The sequence below is a fragment of the Rhipicephalus microplus genome, chromosome 6, assembly GCF_043290135.1.
Source record: "Rhipicephalus microplus isolate Deutch F79 chromosome 6, USDA_Rmic, whole genome shotgun sequence".
NCBI classification, from domain to species: domain Eukaryota; kingdom Metazoa; phylum Arthropoda; class Arachnida; order Ixodida; family Ixodidae; genus Rhipicephalus; species Rhipicephalus microplus.
In genome coordinates, this window is record NC_134705.1 from 179,753,453 (window position 1) to 179,771,960 (window position 18,508).

The window sequence follows — 18,508 nt, forward strand, 5'->3', positions numbered from 1 at the left end:
TAGCTTGGCGAATTCAGCTCCGTTTGTTTGGCGGTGCTTTTGTACTGTAGCTTCAACTAATGTTATGCCGTGTTCTTGTTTTGTGTAATATGTGCTGCCTTTCGTGCCACTTCATTGTAATGCAGGTAATAATAGAAGGCATCAGTACGCTAGAAACTTCGTGTAAATTTCATAATAAGCTACTCTCAAGAAGCATTTGAACATGCTCAAAAAGTGCCAACAACTGCTAAAGTAAACAGATCTTGATGAAGATGCCTGTAAAGGATTTTTATAAATGAGAGCATCTTACGAAACATCAGAATGTCTTGGAAGAAACAGAATGAAACAAATAGTCGTATAAACAGAATGAAACAAATAGTCGTATTACTGTTTTTACAGTAGACTCCAAGTAAACGGAAATCTGTTAAACGGAACTACTTCCTAAACGGAACCATTGCCTCTGCAATACTTGGCTTCGGGCTTGTATGCTGCACCCATGTTCACCTCTCAGTGAACGGAACTTTTGTTAAATGGAACATACTTTCCCGGTCCTTAAAGGTTCCGTTTACCGAGAGCCTACTGTATATCAGTGCCACGAAACATTAATTCTTTCCATTATTCATCCAAAAACTGGTGTTCTTTGAAATTTTTCTTCAAGAACGTTTCACTTACCGCATGCAGCTGGCAGCCAAGGCAGAGCGAGAGGTGCGAGCGCTGGATGTGGCACGTCTCATGGACTCTGAGCAGCTGATCCAGGGAGCAGTGGAGTACGCCTCCAAGAGCCGACGGCTTGTGCTGGCACAGCGCGTCGAGCGTCTTCTACTGGAACAGGACTCTCCGTCGCAAAGTGCCCCTGTGGCTCGGTAAGTCGGAGAGCAGTCTGTTGGTACATACGACCGCGACTTGGATTGCAGCAGTGTGGATCCCGCTCTTGATGTGAGCCAGAGGATGCGTGTCTGAGCTAAACATGCAGTTGCTCGCCAGAGCAGTTGGAGGCTGGAGGAGTGAAGATGTTAGCCCGTCTTCTGTTCCAAACAGACGAGGTGCGGGAGTTGCATGATCGAACGACAATCACTCTCTGAGGCCAAAGTGAGCACGCCTTAGAGCACTCCAAGTCTGAGCGTTGTGCTTCGAAAGAGCGAGCTTAACATATTCAGAGAGTTTGACTTTGACCAGCGGAATTTTACGTGGGTAGCTGCAAAAACTTTGTAGTGCTTTGTCATTTGGATGTACCGTATAAGTTGTCGGGTGGGAGGGTGCCACCTACTGCCCTACGTGAATTGACGTTCTAAAAACTGTTGCCACTGCACACATGGGCCGCCGTCCCTATCGTGGATAGAGGTCCTCGCAGAGTAACAGAGTTTAAACGCTGTAACAAGACGACTAGTAGGTACAGAACATGTGCACTCTTATGCTGTCAGTGCACCTGTTTTGTGTTTTCTCCAGTCCTCGTCTTGTTCCTGCGCCAAAAAATTTACTCTGTAATACCAACGAGGCTTAACAACTATCGTTTTGCAGTCTATAAGGCTTCACTGCACGGTCTAGTGGTCGTGGTGCTTGAATGCTGACCCGAAGGATGCGAGATCCGATATCGGTCGCCGCAGCTGCGTTTCGGTCTATGGAGGCGAACTGCTAGAGGCCGACGTACTTAGGTGCGCACAAGAAACCCCCGGTGGTTGAAATTTGTGGAGCCCTTCACTACGGTGTGTCCCATTATCATATCATAGTTTCGGGACGTGAAACCCTGAGAGTATCTGTAATTATTTTTCAATTATTTACTCCACAGTACCAGCGAGGCTTAACATGTGTGTTTGTGCAGTCTATAAGACTTTTTCTACAGTGATATTAGTCTAAAACTGGCACGCAAATGCATTCTCCTAACAGCAGCTTTCGTAACTGAGAAATCACTATACCTGACTTGACTCTCTGTATGTACCACGTGTAAATTTAGTGTTGCACTCGCGTTATTAACTACTTCTGTGACACGCATAAGTTGAATTTGTCTGCGCTTTACTGGTACAAAGGAGATCACTGACGAGATCAGTCTGCAAAAGAGATTTTCATTTTGTGATGCAATCTTTATTTTCTGTTTAGTGATGCACTTCACTTTTTTCTCTCTTTCACTTGTTAAGGTTTGTTACGTTAACTTCGAAGTGGCCGAAATTAGGGTAATAACTTGTAAGTTCTTTAAAATGCCGTCCACACTGCTTTTCTTAGAATAGAAAAGTGTGGTCAGAAGTTCTGTGATTCTTGGTCAGATCTCAGCATATGACGAATGAACACAGTTCACGTTTGGAAACATATTGTTGGCACAAACCAGGCAGGTCTGCCGGCCCATCCCACCTATGGGCAAGCGTAGGCCTGACCCACCATCATATGCGGTACTGAAGCGCAAGCCGTTGCATCTATCCTGGAAGCGGCCAGCTGACTGCGCGAGTATAGATGGTGAGTTGGCCGCCTGAATGCCGAGGTTGCGCTTTTTTCAATATAACTCTGCGAGTATAATGCAAGGCCAGTCTGTTTTTCTGTACGTTTTAAAGGGCCCCTCACTAAGGCACTGCAAACGGAGGGTACACACGGAGTCCACTCAGAATGTAGACAGCTTTCAACGATCATGTGTGCGAAGTATGGAATGGCTGCGTTGCATGAAAACTGGCAAAAGTTTGTGCGAAAAGTCGCAAACCTTTTCGAAAGAGGCATTCTCTGAAAGAGAGCGAAAGTAACACAAATGCAGGCCCATAGGCATCTGCAAGGTTCTTGATTAGGAGGAGCAAATATCTATGGCAGACCCCCCCCCCTGTGCGTGTGCGAATGCCTATTTGCATGCCTGTGTAACGCCAGCTCTTACGTAATTTTCTTGCAGTGTCATGGAACGTGGCACATCAGTTCGATTCTGCATACAATGTAGAGGGTACAGGACAATGCCCTACAGATGTGCCGCGTTAGAGCTGCTTGAAGCAGAGGACAACGACAGAAAAGGACTAAGTGTCGACTTGCAAGCAACGCTTTATTCTGTGCAAAGAGAGTTTAAGTCGGTATTAGTTCATCCACCATAGTCTTGTGTATCGAGTTGCTTCTCATTTCCTCGAACATATATCAGCCAGCCCAAATAAGCACTTTAGTGCATAGTAATGTATAAAGAAATACATAGAGGGGGGGTGGGGCTTTGGTCACGTGAACAGGACACGCTGTTTCGCCTCTAACAGCGAATAAAAGCGTGGGAAAAGCTACCCGCTAGACGAGAGAAAGGAAGAGTGTATCTACTTCAGTACTATACTTGGTTACAGCGCGAAAAAAAAAAGAACAGATGTAAGCTTTGTCCGCAGATTTGCGTTGTGCCTGCCGTTCACCTGTGAAATACAGTTCTGCTAGCTGGTTTCAGCTCGAACTGTATGTACTCTTTCTTGGTTAATGTGAATACTGCGCATATTAAAAATGAAAGGATTGTTCTCACTACCTAAAACCTTATGTTAAAGTGAGCAGCAATGACAAAATCCCTGACAGAACTTACCAAGATGTTCCAGTTTCTGACCTATAACCAGCAACAGAAGTGCATCTGTATGCACAAGTCATATGACTGCCTATCGAACTAATCTGAAAACACCTGAGGAGCGCTTGACGTCGTGAAAAGGAGCATGTCAGAGGTACAGTGACGGATGTCGGCGGCACCGTCATTTTTTGTCATGTTGTGGCCGACTTTTGTGAGCCTTACATTTCTGAGGCACGGCGATAGGGGCACTTTGACTTCTTGCTCTCCCCAATAACGATTCAGTGTAAAAGAGTTATTTGAGTAAAACGATCCCTAGATCACCAGCACATAACCAAAATTCACACTACAGGGAAGGTTGAAGGGCCCTTAAGGTTGCAGTTGGGGCTCGTTGATATGTCTTCATCAAGTAATGTGCTGTTAGGTAAGACACGGACCGAGAAAAAACAAAAAAACAAAAGACAACTCCTCACGAATCACCCTGTGTCATCTCATTTTTTCTTTCTCTCTGCCCATATCATACCTGGCAGTGCATAACATGATGAAAGACCCCTTTAGGGTTTCCCACCTCACTAAGTTGCTGTACCGGTTCTTTCCTCAGTAGCGTCTTTGCCTTCCGATGAGCATCGCACCACACCAGAACCACCCGTTACAAGAGGGAACCCGTTCAAGGTGACCAAGGTGAGCCGCCAGTTATACGCATCAGTTATTCTCACATTGCATTGTTGCTGCAAGGGCGGTGGACTCTGTTGGCGCTGCAAATGTTGTAGCGTCAGTGTCTCTCAGCTATGCAGGCACTATGTCAGATGTTCCAATTTGTATATGTGTGGGGAACTCCTAGTGGACAGGTGAAAGCGATAGGCGGGGGGGGGGGGGGGGGCACTTGCACTGAGAGAGGAGGAATGTGATTAACGCTATGCGTGGAATGAAGTCATGTGGACTTTTGTGCTATCTGGTATGCAGCCTCTAATGCGGCCTCTTAAGCTATGTGGCAAAGAATGGTCAAACAAGTGTCACAAAATTTAATCTCAGCAGCATGTAAATAAGATGTGTGCTCTGAAGCCTCATTCAAGCTGTTTCTGTATTTGCTTATTAGTGTGAAAATCTGAAAAAAGCGTGCTCGTATGCATGTCGTAGAAGTTAGCTTTTACGGCCATAACATTAGAAAGGAGAAACATTTCTGCTGTCCCCAACCAGAATGCCTTAAAGCTTGCAGTAGTTCACTTCTCCTTCATCTCTTTTTCTTTTTTAAAGCTCTGAAATCAAGTCTGAAATGGTATTACCGTATTGTGCCGCCACTGCTGGCACGTCACTGGCTGTCGTTAGTTGGGCTAACTGCATTTAACGAAGACTACATGTTTTCCCACTCACTTTAATCTAAGTGCCAGCTTAAATAATCTGCTTGCCATTGAAATAATCTGAGCGCCGAGCTATTTAATCCATGTGCCAAACATTTAATCCAAGCGCCAACATATTTAATTCAAGCACCAACTCAATGAGGCCTTGTGCAAGTAAGTTTAATCCAAGTGCCACCATGTTTAATCCAATTCCCAATGACTTTAATTCAGGTGCCAGTCAGTTTAATCTATGCACCAAAAACACATAGTTGGCCACTTTATATAGTATAAATGTCAAAATAATGTAAACACGAAGTCACAGGAAGAACTTTTCCCTCGCATATACATGCTAGCGCTTATGAAATGAAGAGCGAAGTGCTGTTTCCCACCAACATTTTGGTGTCATAGCTTCAAAATAAAAAATAAACAGTGCATATTAATTGCATTTACAGGTACTAAATGTATTAACTCATAGTCCATGTTAGTCTTTCATCGCTACTGCATTATTCCAACTAACCATGTACGCCATCGCATGTGCATAGATTCGTGCCGTCTGCTCAGCAGACGGCATTTGGCTACTTATCCGCTGAGGCATTCGCAGCCTTCTGCCCAGGCCGGTGAGAACAGTGTTGACCGACAGATGATATTCATTCGTTCTTGAAATCAGAAATAACCATTTAAAACTGAACTTGCATTTATTTGGGTTCATGTAGAATTAATTTTTTTATAAAAGCATCAACGGAGATACTCCTGTTTTCACGTAAAAGACGACGCTAGTGTTGCTGAAGTGTGCTTAAAACTCGCGTTCGTCACATACACATAACTTTGTTGATGATGATGATGATAAAATAAACATTTATGTTCCGAAACAGTGTTCCCGAGCTTGAATGAAAAGATAACAGCTAATACGAATGTGAAATATGACTTCCGTTTTCTACATCAGGATCATGAGTTTACGTCTTATGTGCACTGCAGGACGAAATCCTCTTCGAATTATCTCTAACTCGCTCTGCCCTGAAAGGGCTTCCTATTTCATTGAAGACATACTTGCCTTTGACGCATCGCTGCCCACAGCCATGTTTTCCATATCTTGCTATGCATTCCGGCACTCCGATAACCATATTCTGTCTTTCACATTACATGACCTGGCCCGGTCAGGTGATGCTATACAAATCCAGTTATGAACTTTGTTGATGAACACAAAATATTCGATAACATGCTCCTGCTTTTTCTTTCATTGCCACTGAAATGACTCCACCCGGGCCAAGCACTCATCTACAAACTTGTACACAGCAAAATATAGGCGCTCCAAACATGGCCTAAGCGAACCACGGCAGTAATTTTTTGTTTGAATACTAGCGGCGAATTACAATAATATTGATTTTTTACCTTGCCACTATTGTCTTTTATAATATAAGCACTGCATTTCGATTGAACTGTCATTTTTACGTCCCACATTCTGCTTTTTGTGCACGAATTAAACTGACTGGCACCTGAATTAAAGTCATTGGCAATTGGATTAAACACAGTGGCATTTGGTTTAAATTCACTGGCACGTGGCCTCATTGAGTTGGCGCTAGGATTAAACATGTTGGCGCTAGGATTAAATATTTGGCACATGAATTAAATAGCTCAGCGCTCAGATTATTTAAATGGCATGCAGATTGTTTAAGCTGGCACTTGGATTGTGAGCGAGAAAACCTGTAGTTTTAAAATTATAAAAAGGCTCTATGGCAAATTGCACAGTCAGCTCTGCCGCCACGCAGTAGTGTCGTGTCGTGAAGCGTGCTACAGACTTGAAGGGGCTCTTGTCACTGAACGTAGCATTAGCATGCCTTAAAAAACCAGCTTTTTAAATATTTTTTATTCTTCTAGAGGAGGAGGGGGGGATTGGAGGGTGGACAACCTAAAAATGGCTTTGCAGACCCCCATTTGAGAACCACTGGATTACATTGAGTAAGTATGAAGATACTGTTCGAACGTCTTCTTGTTTAACAGTCTCAGGAGAACCCAGTGGTGGACGGTGCCACTAATTGCGTGAAGTCGCGAGGAGATGCGAGCGTTGGTCGTCGGCAGATGACGCTGCAGTTTGGGGCTGCCCGCAGCGAAACTGCCCCCGCACCCACCAAGTCTGGCGTGCAGCTGTACGTGGAATCAATTCGAGCAACTCTGCTCGAGGAGGAGCCGGATCTCGCAGAGGACCAGCTCGTTAGCCGGGCAGTGGCCCGGTTCAGGACTTTGTCTCAAGAAGAGCGAGCGGTGAGCCTTAAGTTGATTACTGCAGATTGACTCTGTACACCTAAGAGTTCAGCAGAATCTGATCTATGCGTATGTGGACAGGGTCGTCCACATCTAAAGTGACCACCTCATTATTATTCAAGACCTCGTGTAGCTGATGCTTGTTACACAATTTGAAAAGCTATTATTCCACTTATTGACGCCACATGGCAGATGTTTTTCTTGTGAAGTAGAAAAAACGCTCTAGATTTAGTCGATTGAGTGCTATCAGGTGTTCTCCTTAAATGTGGCCAACCCTGCACAGTGCCAATAGACTGACACCCGACACTAAGACTTTTGATGCGACAACTGGCATGTCGCAGAAATAATCGCAACATGTTAATACCAATCTGGCCTCTAAAGGTAAAGTAGGCTCCGGTTTAAGCTAGTCGAAATTACGCCAATGTGACGCTAACTGAAGACTGTGGAAATTAAAGTATGTGCATTACTTAGCCCTAAAATGTCAAGTTTCTATCCATTAGCTCGGGACATTTAACCATGTCAGAATAGGAGCACCGCTACTGCGTACACGGGAACCAGCACATTTCGCTTATTGGGAAGAAAAGAAAGGATGGGCAGTAATATAGGCTGGCTTGCTGAATCGGGTCACTTTAGAAGAGTTGACCTGCCATGCCAAAGCCATGCCAAAGCCATGCCATGACAAGATATCTTGTCAAAACGTTGCCTCCAGCAACAATCCTGTTCCAAGATTTACTGACAGAGGCAGCAACCATCGTAAAAGCAGCGGTCTCTATTAGGCTTGTGCGAATTGTGATTTTGTTCGAATTATTTTGAATTGAATTTTATTAGTATATATATCACATATCATGGAGAAAAACGAAGATATTTGTCGGGCCCTAACTAACCTGCACAATATCTGTTAAGAATTGAAACAAGGCCTGTGCAAATGCCATTTTTTTTTTTGTTCGTCTTAAAGGAAGTGGAAACAAAAATATTCGCAGGCGTTAAACGGTAGCAGGATTTTATTTTCGGTAGAACGCAAGTGATAACGTGTGAAATACATCAAGTTTTAAAATACAATACTCAGAGCATATAAGTTGGCATAACAAGCTCTTGACCCAATGACGAGTCGATGCGAGGGTAATGCATTCACTAAACCCTAAAGTAAGGCTTTCTGGCAGTGGGTATTCTTTTTGGATAGATGTTTTCACGGGTTAGCATGCCTCTACTGCTGTGAAGCCACCTTTACAGAAGGGTAAATACATAGTTTTGCAATATAATAAAAAACAATAAAGATAGTATTGCAACCTAATGTTAGAAATAAAACTTCATAACAAATTTTCGGATGTAACATTCAACTTTGTTATAATTGAGGGTCAAGTGTATATTTATATGCTCATTTCGAATACTTCGAAATTTTCAATAATTTAAATCAAAGTAAATTCAAATATTGTAATATTTGTTTGAATATTCGAAGTATTTGCACAAGCTTAGTCTCTGATGTTTTGTTAGTAGCACTCACACAGAGCAGACAGACAATAAAGTGAAAGATAGAACTTTTTATTCAAAAGTAGGAATTAGGCAAAAAAAAAAAAGGAAAGCAAACGGAAGCCCAACTTCTGGAAGATTCGAGGCTAGTAACTCGCATATTCTCCGGGTACACCTGCAGTAAATTAGCAATTAAGTTACTTTCTGGGTCGATAAAACAAATGAGCACTGAACCCATTGGTTTCAGCCAGAAATCCAAGGCATTTCACATGAGCGAAAGTTTGAAGAGTTAAGGCTTGCTTGAAGGTTTACTGACCCAAGCCTCTTACAGCAATGACTAGTGTGCTTTTTAGCGATTGCTAGATTCCCTTTAAAGCCCAGTGTTGTGTGGTGCTGGAATTAATGCTCGAATTTTCTGTAAGGACTAGTCGTTTCAGAACTGACTAAGCAGGAAAAAAGAAAAGACTGTTTTCAATTATGTAACCAAGATTAGCATGTTTGGAGAAACTTTCTTCTCAAGCATTAATTTTGTGTGAGCAAAACTGCTCACGCACAAAAAAATCTAGTTAGCCGTCACGTCACACATGACAACACTTGTTAACAATTTTGTCGGCCGTCTTTGAGGTTGCATCTGTCGTCGAGCTTGCCGATTCGCATCTTAACAAAACATGCCGTCACAAGTTGAAGCACATGAAATTTTCGTTTTTCAACGAGAATGTTGCGGAATTTGGTGCAAGTTGTCGCGGTGGCATGCGCAGGAATGGAACGGCCGGGCCAAGCGGCGGTCTCCGAGTCCCGCGCAAGCCTCCAAGAGACAGCGACCGGCTTCGTGAGTGCGCTCTGGTGTTGGCCCAGTGTCAGCTGGGCAGCGCGTACTCGTCCACCTTGTCCATAAAGCTGCAGACTATGGCAGACTCCACCTGTAAAAAGCAACGATTAAACAGTGACTCGTTTGTATGCACATGATGCGAGTTTGTTTCCACTAGTGATGATCGGGTCGACTTACTCCGAGAATGTACTCGCAGGTGCGGGGTTCAAGTAAGTAGAGGGATACGCTGTCGACGTTGCCCTTCGCCTGGCGGCACCTGCGATTGGTTCGAGTATGCATCTCAACAGCCCAGGCCCAACTTATAGTCGTCTCATAACGCAATCGCATCACTCATCAGCCTCACCATGCTCACTGCAGGGCAAAGGCCTCTCCCATGATGCCCCCATATGAATGCACCGCAATTATATGGCCACATTAACCTCTGTTACGACTAACCTCAGATACCATAATACATAGTTATGTTCAATTAGAATGAAAGCTTAAATGCAGTTATCCCACTAACTGCGGTTGACTGCCTTGGTTAACTAATATGACAAAATGGCGACGCCCATGTCAACGGTCCTATGTAATGTGGCTCTACTGGAGGCCCAAACGTCCCCCTAAATGTGCATGAAGTTATCTGTCTCTGACAAAGATCATGACATCTATAGTTGCAGACACCCATGGTTGCAATTAGTCTTAACTTATGTCAGAACACTTGATACAATACGCTCGACATTTGGAAACTGTGCATGCATACAGGAAGTATTTATTTTAAACAAAATACATTTTGCTTGCCAGTGTATTTATGAAAAGCAGGTAAATATGTATAGTATTTTTATTCGTGAACTTGAGTGTAATGTGACGTCTTTCACAGCCAATCTCCTGTGCAACAGGCATGCCAGTTAGCCGAGGTTTGTCGTATCCGAGGCTGTAGTGCCCATGTAACTGGTGTATTACACAAGCACATTCAATTACCATTTTGCCATTAGATTGAGTTGTACATCACCTGCTGCCCTACGTGACAAGAATGAAACATCCCACGGTATAGTGTGAAGTTTTACTGATACTACGTCTTCCCCATAGGAGCATTGCATTTCTATACGGTCAATGCAGTCCTGTTTTCACCAGACACCACGTAATAGAATTGCCGATGAAGTGAACGTAAAATGGACCATAGCATGAGATGCATCAACAGATAGCAAGGTCATTAACTATACACTGATATATACAGCAGTTCCTCGCTCCCAGTAGAGATGCATTGTATCGAGCTCCAGCTGCAGATAACTGCCGAAAGGGTTAAAACTTACTTCAAGAGAACTTCCACTGTGCGAGGCTTCTGCGTAAGGTCACAGGTGTCCCCGGATCCGTAAAAGTGTGTCAGGTACCTGCAGCAGAGAGTGGCGTGTGGTACTCTGTGCTCTTCACAAGTTGCCAGTCAGTAGAGAAAAGCTGCTGCGAACCCAGCATTTGAAAGATCTACTGCATTGCAATGACAAGTCTTGAATACGAAGCAATAAAATACCAGTAAGTTATTATTTGAGCTGATCAACTCTGCAGCCAAACAGTCTCGCTCATGCAGTCGGCATTGTTTCCGAAGGCAAGGTCTCTGGCCATCCGTCTCATGGGGGCAGTTTGACGAGACTTCCAAATTCGTACCCGACCAAGGTTGTTCTAACAGCTGAAACAGCACTGCAAACGACCGCAGTAGACGCTTCGTACAGTCGCCAACCAAAAACACAAAAGGTGCTCAATTCAGCCTTGCTCACTGTGACGTGTCACGAAACTCCATTGTCTCGCGATTTTAGCTGCCGAGTGTGCTCTTTATCTGCGTTGTTTCCTCGCCAGAAGAGCTCTTGCTTAACCCAAGAGTTTACTGCAAACAACCACCTATCTAACCTGGGCGTGCGGCCGGGCTTTCGCTCGGGGTGCTTGTCGAGCCATGCGATGTGTGCCTTGTGGTCCCAGGTGCCCAGCAGGATGCTGATCCGCTCCTTGCCTTTCTCTTCGTGGAACTGGCTCACACGCTTGCCGTAGCAAAATTCGTACTTCCACCAGCCTGCGCCCTGTCACGGAAAGGTTTTTACCGGAGGAAGAACCAAAGTCCAATCTCTGGCGGCACACGTCAACTCAATCAGTCAGATTTATTAATACATAACACAATTACAGGACGTAAAGTATAAAGACAAGGGTCCCATGGTATGAGACTGCAACGGGAGAGTGCTAGACAAGCAATACCTCGGCTTTTGAAAAGGCGCCTGCACCGTGCTTTGTGGCAGCTAAAATGATTGGTACATTAATCTCTAGAGGCAAGAAATTGAAAATAGCTCCACGACTAAGACCAAGAATAAAATACAGGCGCCAACTGACGAGCTTATTGATCGGAAAGAATGTACATGCTTTCATGTGAAACCTGTAAATAACTGTCAGTAAATGCGCCAAACTTAAACATCATCATTCAAAGGCACTTTATATTCTATTAAAACAAAGCTAATGTAATAATATGTTGATTTGTATGTTTTATAGTAATTACTTTTAATAAAATTTTAGTTAGCCAACCGTTTATCCAGAAGTCATTCGTATTTATCTTTACATAAGTAGAATCCAATCTCAAACTAGAAATGTAATGTCATTCCCATTTATATTCATTTTGAGCAAAGAGAAACTACACTTTCACACGGCCTGTGGAAACTGACATGTTGAATGACTTGTCAAACATGGTGGTGCTTACACCGTAGTGATCATATTCAAAAGTACACTGTAAAATGAAGTTGAATGAACGAATGAACTTTATTTAAAGTAAGTCTGGAAGTTTCAGGTGAAGCGGAGGAAGAAGCGATCGACCTCTGTTTGATCTCGCCTTCTGTCTACCGTGATGACGATGGCTCGAAGTTCTTAGACACACGCTTTATAAAGAACCTTTGATTTGTCTAAACCTTGATGAAACTAGCCCTCTGTTAATTACTAGTCCACATAACTAGCAATAATAATTTGTGTACACAAACTTATAGTCCACATAACTAGCAATAATAATTTGTGTACACAAACTTATACAAAGCGCATCAGACGTTTAAAAAAGTAATGGAGCACTGTACATTGAGGGCAGCCTCCACCCTCGAAAACCAATTTTTTTTTTCATCCATTACCAAAGATTCAGTGGCGCTCTCGGACGAACATCTGGAGGCGCCATCACGTTGCACAGATATTTTTTGTATGCGTTGTAAGACTTTGTTGACATGTACCCGGAAATCTTTTTTTTAGCTGTCAACGAAGACCGACTGTAGTACCAGCCAGAATTTGAATACCGTCTACGGGGTGACCGGAGGAAATTGCGGCAGACATTGAACATTATTATTGTTCAGTACATTATTCACATTTTCCAGCAGAGGGATTTCTGAAATAGTGTTCAGGGTTGTTTTTTATATAGAACTGGCACTCCTACTGTTGTTGGTGTCCAAATTTATTCAACGAAAAATATTCTCAGGAGCCTTGATCTCTCAGCTGGTGCAGGAAATCCTGCACCAGCTGAGAGATCTTCTCGGAAGTTGGTGGTGGCATAATGCAAGCAGGGTACCATAAAAGCAGACACTGCAAAGACAGACTACAGCGTGTCCCATATCATCATGTCCAAAAACGGTTTTCTGAGCCAGGTGGCATCAACCAGCAGCAAACCAGGAGTTTATCAAATCCCTATGACATAATCTGGAATAGGAACAGGATAAGATCCCCCCAGAATACATTGTGGCTACTTTGAGAAATTTTCAGCAGTGTCTTCAAATTCATGTCGAAATACAAGATGGACATTTTGGAACTAAAATTTGATGTCCTTATACGAGACTGAATGACATGTCAAACAAAGGAAGGTGTCCCTCATTTTAATTTGTTGAGAAGCTATGACTGTTTTCAAGAGCATAGTTGTTAATGCCCACACTTCGTTAGTAGCGAACAAAAGCTATCATCATCATAAATGCATTAACTCGGCCAACGAATGCTCTCTTTGCACTGCTCTTCATTTTCTGCCTGACTACCCAAACGCGTGTGCCAATTCGTCCGGTGTGGGATGCAATAAATCGACTGGGCAAGATGAACATGTACCGGAGGAGAAAAAGAATGATAAGGAGGACAGTATAAAGATAGGTATAAAGATAGAAAGACAAGAGAAATACACAGAGGGAAACACAAAAAGCGATAGAAAAACGCAGAGAGACAATCGGAGGGAGAACACAAGCATACCATGGCCACGTATACCTAGTATACAGAGGAAGTGGGAAAGGAAAGCGAGAGTGAGGTATTGGGAGAGTAGGGATGATATTGAAGTACAGCAGAGTACAGTATATCAAAGAGTTGGAAACGGGAGCGAGGGCAAGGAGGATGGGAGCGTCATCAAACCCGCCGACTTTCTCAGTCTTCGCACCGCTAGCGCATAACCGCCCCAACTTTTATTTCGTGCAATGCTATTTCTCGCCCGACCTGTAGTTTTCCGGAGTCATCGCAAAAGGGCGAGCCGTGCAAAATCCGCTCACCCCCGTCAGGCAGTAGCTGCCTGCAAGGAAGTCCTGCACCAGCTGAGAGATCTTCTCGGAAGTCGGTGGCGGCTGCGGTGGCAACGGCTCGGGAGGAATCAGCTGCTGCTGCACCTGTTCTGTCCACATGCCCCTGGGCTTTCGGGGGGCACCGTCTTGGGCCACACACTGAATCGGATTCTCTGGCGATGTATCTGGACTGTGCAGGGCAGCACCAAGTTTGGGCTTAGAGGGAGGCTATAGCGAAACACTTGATTAGCATAGATTTACTAGCCACTCTTTGACTATTTTATCATTGATTTTCACCATGATGGGCTCATTATTGAAGACGGGGCGAGCTGTGTATTAGTAGAAGGTTAAATTGGTTTTTTTTTTAGTTTCATGCCAGAAACTCCATGCCGAACACTACGTGTGACATCACAGGTTCCACCCTTTTTTTTTTATTCTGGATCACACTGGCTGAATAACATTTTCTAAAACTAGCTATGTAATACACTTGCTATATTCTGTTAATTAATTATCCCAATGGTAAGTTCACCCTGTCTTAAGTAACCTTATGCTCCGATATTATATATATCCAATATACCTCATAACTTGAATCCGAACCATCGATTTCGCACCAGTTTTACTTTCTAGAAGACTTTTCAGCATTTCTTTTTTTCCAAAGAGCTAGAAGTCATCGCTTAGCTGGAAGTGTTCAGAAGAGAAATGAGAGTGACGTGTGGTGCCTGAGCCACTAAAAAGCATCCGTTCACTTTAGTGAGTCTTTTTACAGTTGCAGTGCCTCCATAGTCGGGCAATCTAGACTCATGTAAACAGGTGCGCTCTGCAAACAATTGGCACTGGCTCGACGCACCTGTAGTCCGGATGGCCACAAAGGTACGGGGTCAGCACCACAGCCTGGTACTCGCACGTCGAGAGCTCGTCGATGCTGAGCACTTCGTTGCGGGCCTCCTGGCTGCACACGTAGAGCACACGAGTTGTGCGTTGCGCTCGCTCGCCCAGCTCGCAAGCCGTGCCTCCCGTCATGTTGACTGCAAAGTACGGAAGCTCCAGGCCCCCTTCCAGCCGAATTCGGGGAGGTCGCTGCACAAGGTTGTAGTGCTATAATGAGCGGTGCGCTTCAACTGTGCATCTGCCGTACGGCATAGCAGGCGTGTGTGCTGTGTGTCCACTACCATGCGAGATATAAACTCTCGCTATGGGGACACTTCTCGGCTTCTTATGATGCACATTCGACCACATCAAGTTCATCAAGTGAGCAAGCGCGGGTCAGCTCTCTTTTTGTGCATTCATGTTTTTTTCCTACGCTGGTGAAACTTTCTTGCAGATCAAGCAACAATGGCAGCAACTAGCCCCGGCAATGGATATTCGCTCTAGCATTGCACCTATCCCCGGTCGTTGGCGGTGAGCCCACCTGGAGCCGCCGCTGGTGCAGATCTTGGTGGCAGTAGCAAATACTCAAATGAGAATCTTGGAGACTGAAGTGGAGAAGGGTTCCGTATGAACAGCAGTAACAACATAAGCCAGTCGGGCCTTTCGCTGCCATATACTACCATCTGGTGATGGCAGCGGATACCTATCAGCAGGACGATGCAACTTCAAAAACAATTTTTTGTACCTACAGCAAATGAAGTGGTTTACAGCAATGCCGGTGTTTGCCACACATGTTTCTCATGGCCATAAAACAAGGTATGTGGTTTTATCTTTACTTTCCAGCATGCTATAGTCCGAGTAGCGCCTTTTTGTCTTTAAGAGGCGTTGCTCCTTGGTCAGGCAACTGCCATAACCGGACCAACGGTTGTGAGGTGTTGTTACTTCACTTGGTCAATCGTGCTTCGTAGGGTCCTCACCTAAGTGTATGTATCTTGCACTGTGGTCTTGATGCATTATTTTAAAGCCCCTCTAACAACCCTTTAACCCTGTTTTAACGGTTACTTACCCGGCTTCGCGTTGATAAGTAGGTCGAATCTGAAATGGAGCATTGGTGTCAGACATGGTCATCGCTTGTTGTCACAATCTGCAATTACCATCGGCTTCCAGCTTTTTGGAATCGTACTTGCCAAGGAAGTACTCCTGAAGGACAACCTAGAACAAAAGAGGTGCACAAGCATCGAGTAGCAAAAGCTAAAACTGGTACAAGAGTGCTTTCAGCATGTCATACATTGGTGGGCTAATTGTGTATTCATAACTTTTGTTAGCATGAGCAAGACAAAGCAAGAAAGGCAATGGCATGCACCTTTGTTGTAGGGTGAGAGACTCATTTCGGGGACCAGTCACAAGCGTCTACAGGAGTACTTTTTTTAGTTTATTTTTATTCCTTGAGTCATCTTGTTTGTGCAGAGAAAGTTATGCATGTACTTGTGAAATAGCATGCAAGATTTAGACATACCTTGTTGTCAATGCTTTCCTCATGGTACTGCCGAACGCTCTTGCCATGGCACAGCTCATAGGTCCAGTATTGCTCAAGCTAAAAAAAAAAAAAACAGTTTATGGTCAATGCGCAGGGCACAAACACGAACTTGAGATGAACGAGGCCAAGTCACACATGCACCCTAAACTTGATTACGTGTCTCTCAAAGAATCAACCTGGTCGCACATTCAAATTGTGAACTGACGCTCCGCTAATGTTGTCAAAACGTGCCCAGCGTCTAAACGCGCGGGCTTGCACGAAAGGAACTATTCAGGTAACCAGCAGCGTCGTGAAAAACGCGCCAGGCGCCTGAACGCACTTGCTTGCACGCCAGTGATTATTCTCTTTCGCCTGAAGGCCCATGCGCCAGCGGCGTAGCTGTTACAGCATCGGACTTCGTTAAGAGAGGCCCTCAGCTAAAATTCAACCATCAGAGCAGTTATGTGGCGTTTGCGTTGCGCTACGTCACCCGCGCGCAGGTATGCGTTTGTGACGTCTCATGATGTTAGATGATGGGTTCGCTGTACCGGCGGGTGAGGGATTGATTGATTGATTTGTGGGGTTTAACGTCCCAAAACCACTATTTGATTATGAGAGACGCCGTAGTGGAGGACTCCGGAAATTTTGACCACCTGGGGTTCTTTAACGTGCACCCAAATCTGAGTACACGGGCCTACAACATTTCCGCCTCCATCGGAAATGCAGCCGCCGCAGCCGGGAATTGAACCCGCGACCTGCGGGTCAGCAGCCGAGTACCTTAGCCACTAGACCACCGCGGCGGGGCGCGGGTGAGGGAAACAGGTGAATGTGGGTGTAGCTGACGAAATACGAAACGAATTGGCAGCGTGCACCTGTATGTTATCTCACTTACGCGGTAGGAGCAGAACAATCGGGAAAAGAGCGGCTTCAGCAGCGCAAGAGGCGTCGGCCCCGCGTACGGAGCAGCAGCTTCGGCGTCCTGCGCAACAAAAAAAATGTCAGTAATACGGCGGTACAAAAGGAAGAGCCGCGGGCACCTCTCGCGATACAGGATTGGCGGGTAGCAGGCACTTGTAGCGCTCCTTTTCGGCGGAGACCATCCACAGCGTTTCGAGCTGGAACAGCAACGACCGTGGGGAAACATCATCTTGAGCGGACCGCTAAATCTTTCAATCTCTCGACCGTCCTTACCTCGACGGGTGCCAGTTTCTTGTCGGGCGATGCACCTGGCCAGTTAATGCTGAACAGGACCGAGTCGTCGGCGATGTTGCCGCGAACCGAACACAGCAGCAGGGCCAGGCTAGCTGCTCCGTAAAGGAGCGTAAGCCAGACTGTCATGTTTCTCGAAAGCCGTAGCAATGTTTATTGTTTCGTAGGGAGCAATCTGTGGACGCGAATCGGCTGCTACATTTCATGTTACACGTAACATATCTTCGCCGCCTCAGCTGCGTTTACGTTGACCCACCAGCTGAAGCGGCGCTCGCGACACCTTCTGGTGGTGGCGACTTGGGCTTGTTGGTATGGTTGCATGATGATAGATGGTAGCGCAGACAACGAACACGGACAAGAGAAGGCACATAGACATGGCTGTGTAGTTTCGTACAGCGTAGCCTCAAAGATTGCTAGTTAATAGCGCTGCGCGCCGCAGCGATGTGATACAGCGATCATGGAGCAATGAACCGCGCTCAGCGGTTTCTCAGCAAAGCAACCTTTTCAACTCTTTTCTAATTCATCAAATGCGGGTTGAGCGAACCTGTGGGGCTGTAATTTGTCAGCTTAGTTTACCTGTACAAAAGTCGAGTTGAGATGTGTCAGCTTGACAAGGGCAACACATCCTAGGAGGCGTTGAGAAGGGATGCACTAGCGCTTTTAGAAGCGTGCACTAGCTAGACTACGCGAGCAATTCTTAACAAAACTGGCACTCATGTTTGGTGCGCGGTAAGAAATCATCCCGTCCCACATACGATGCACAGCTAGGCGAATGTGGAAGGACCATCGCTGTCGCCTTGCCGCAAACTGCTGTCCAAGTCCAACTCGACCCCCTCTTGAAGAGTTCCTGTGAAGATGTCTCCGCAATACACGTGCAACAAAACAGTTTTATGACGCCTCGCTAGCGGCACTAAACTTTGTAGACGCTGGCTGTGCCGAAGCAACGCAAGCATGCCATTTTCTTGGCGCTTGCGTTCGCAATGCTGATTTGTAGTTTCGGTTTCGCTTCCAAAAAGCAGAATTGTCACGTGATTCATACCAGTGATA

The 18,508-nt window shown here is 45.1% G+C and overlaps 2 protein-coding genes across 3 annotated transcripts in view; one reads left to right on the forward strand and one right to left on the reverse strand.

Moving 5' to 3' along the window:
- LOC119167063 (WD repeat and HMG-box DNA-binding protein 1-like) overlaps window positions 1–9,490 on the forward strand; it is a 37,581-nt gene extending 28,091 nt beyond the window's left edge. The window contains exons 20-24 of one of the 2 annotated variants that reach the window (XM_037418480.2): window positions 661–842; window positions 2,300–2,424; window positions 4,068–4,147; window positions 6,802–7,062; window positions 9,288–9,490. In XM_037418480.2, coding sequence (XP_037274377.2) covers window positions 661–842; window positions 2,300–2,424; window positions 4,068–4,147; window positions 6,802–7,062; window positions 9,288–9,362 — 723 coding nt within the window. In that variant the 3' untranslated portion in view covers window positions 9,363–9,490. The remainder of the gene's footprint in view (window positions 1–660; window positions 843–2,299; window positions 2,425–4,067; window positions 4,148–6,801; window positions 7,063–9,287) is intronic. The other variant, XM_075867173.1, reaches the window with a different exon arrangement.
- LOC119167062 (endoplasmic reticulum lectin 1) lies at window positions 8,586–18,492 on the reverse strand. The gene is made up of 12 exons (XM_075867174.1): window positions 17,444–18,492; window positions 17,290–17,367; window positions 17,145–17,231; window positions 16,253–16,330; window positions 15,891–15,948; window positions 15,803–15,831; window positions 14,717–14,946; window positions 13,861–14,059; window positions 11,237–11,403; window positions 10,648–10,725; window positions 9,536–9,614; window positions 8,586–9,449 (listed from the first exon to the last, which is right to left on the reverse strand). The coding sequence occupies exons 1-12, from the start codon at window positions 17,588–17,590 to the stop codon at window positions 9,387–9,389; spliced, it is 1,293 nt and encodes a 430-aa protein (XP_075723289.1). The 5' UTR covers window positions 17,591–18,492; the 3' UTR covers window positions 8,586–9,386.
- Between the last annotated feature and the right edge of the window lie 16 nt (window positions 18,493–18,508).

Coding starts and splice junctions, on each gene's coding strand:
- LOC119167062 (XM_075867174.1), bottom strand. CDS start 17,590: ATGACAGTCTGGCTTACGCTCCTTTACGGAGCAGCTAGCCTGGCCCTG. Junction 15,949..16,252: donor AGGAAAGCATTGACAACAAG/GTATGTCTAAAT, acceptor CTTTTGTTCTAG/GTTGTCCTTCAGGAGTACTT. Junction 9,450..9,535: donor CCTGCGAGTACATTCTCGGA/GTAAGTCGACCC, acceptor TGCTTTTTACAG/GTGGAGTCTGCCATAGTCTG.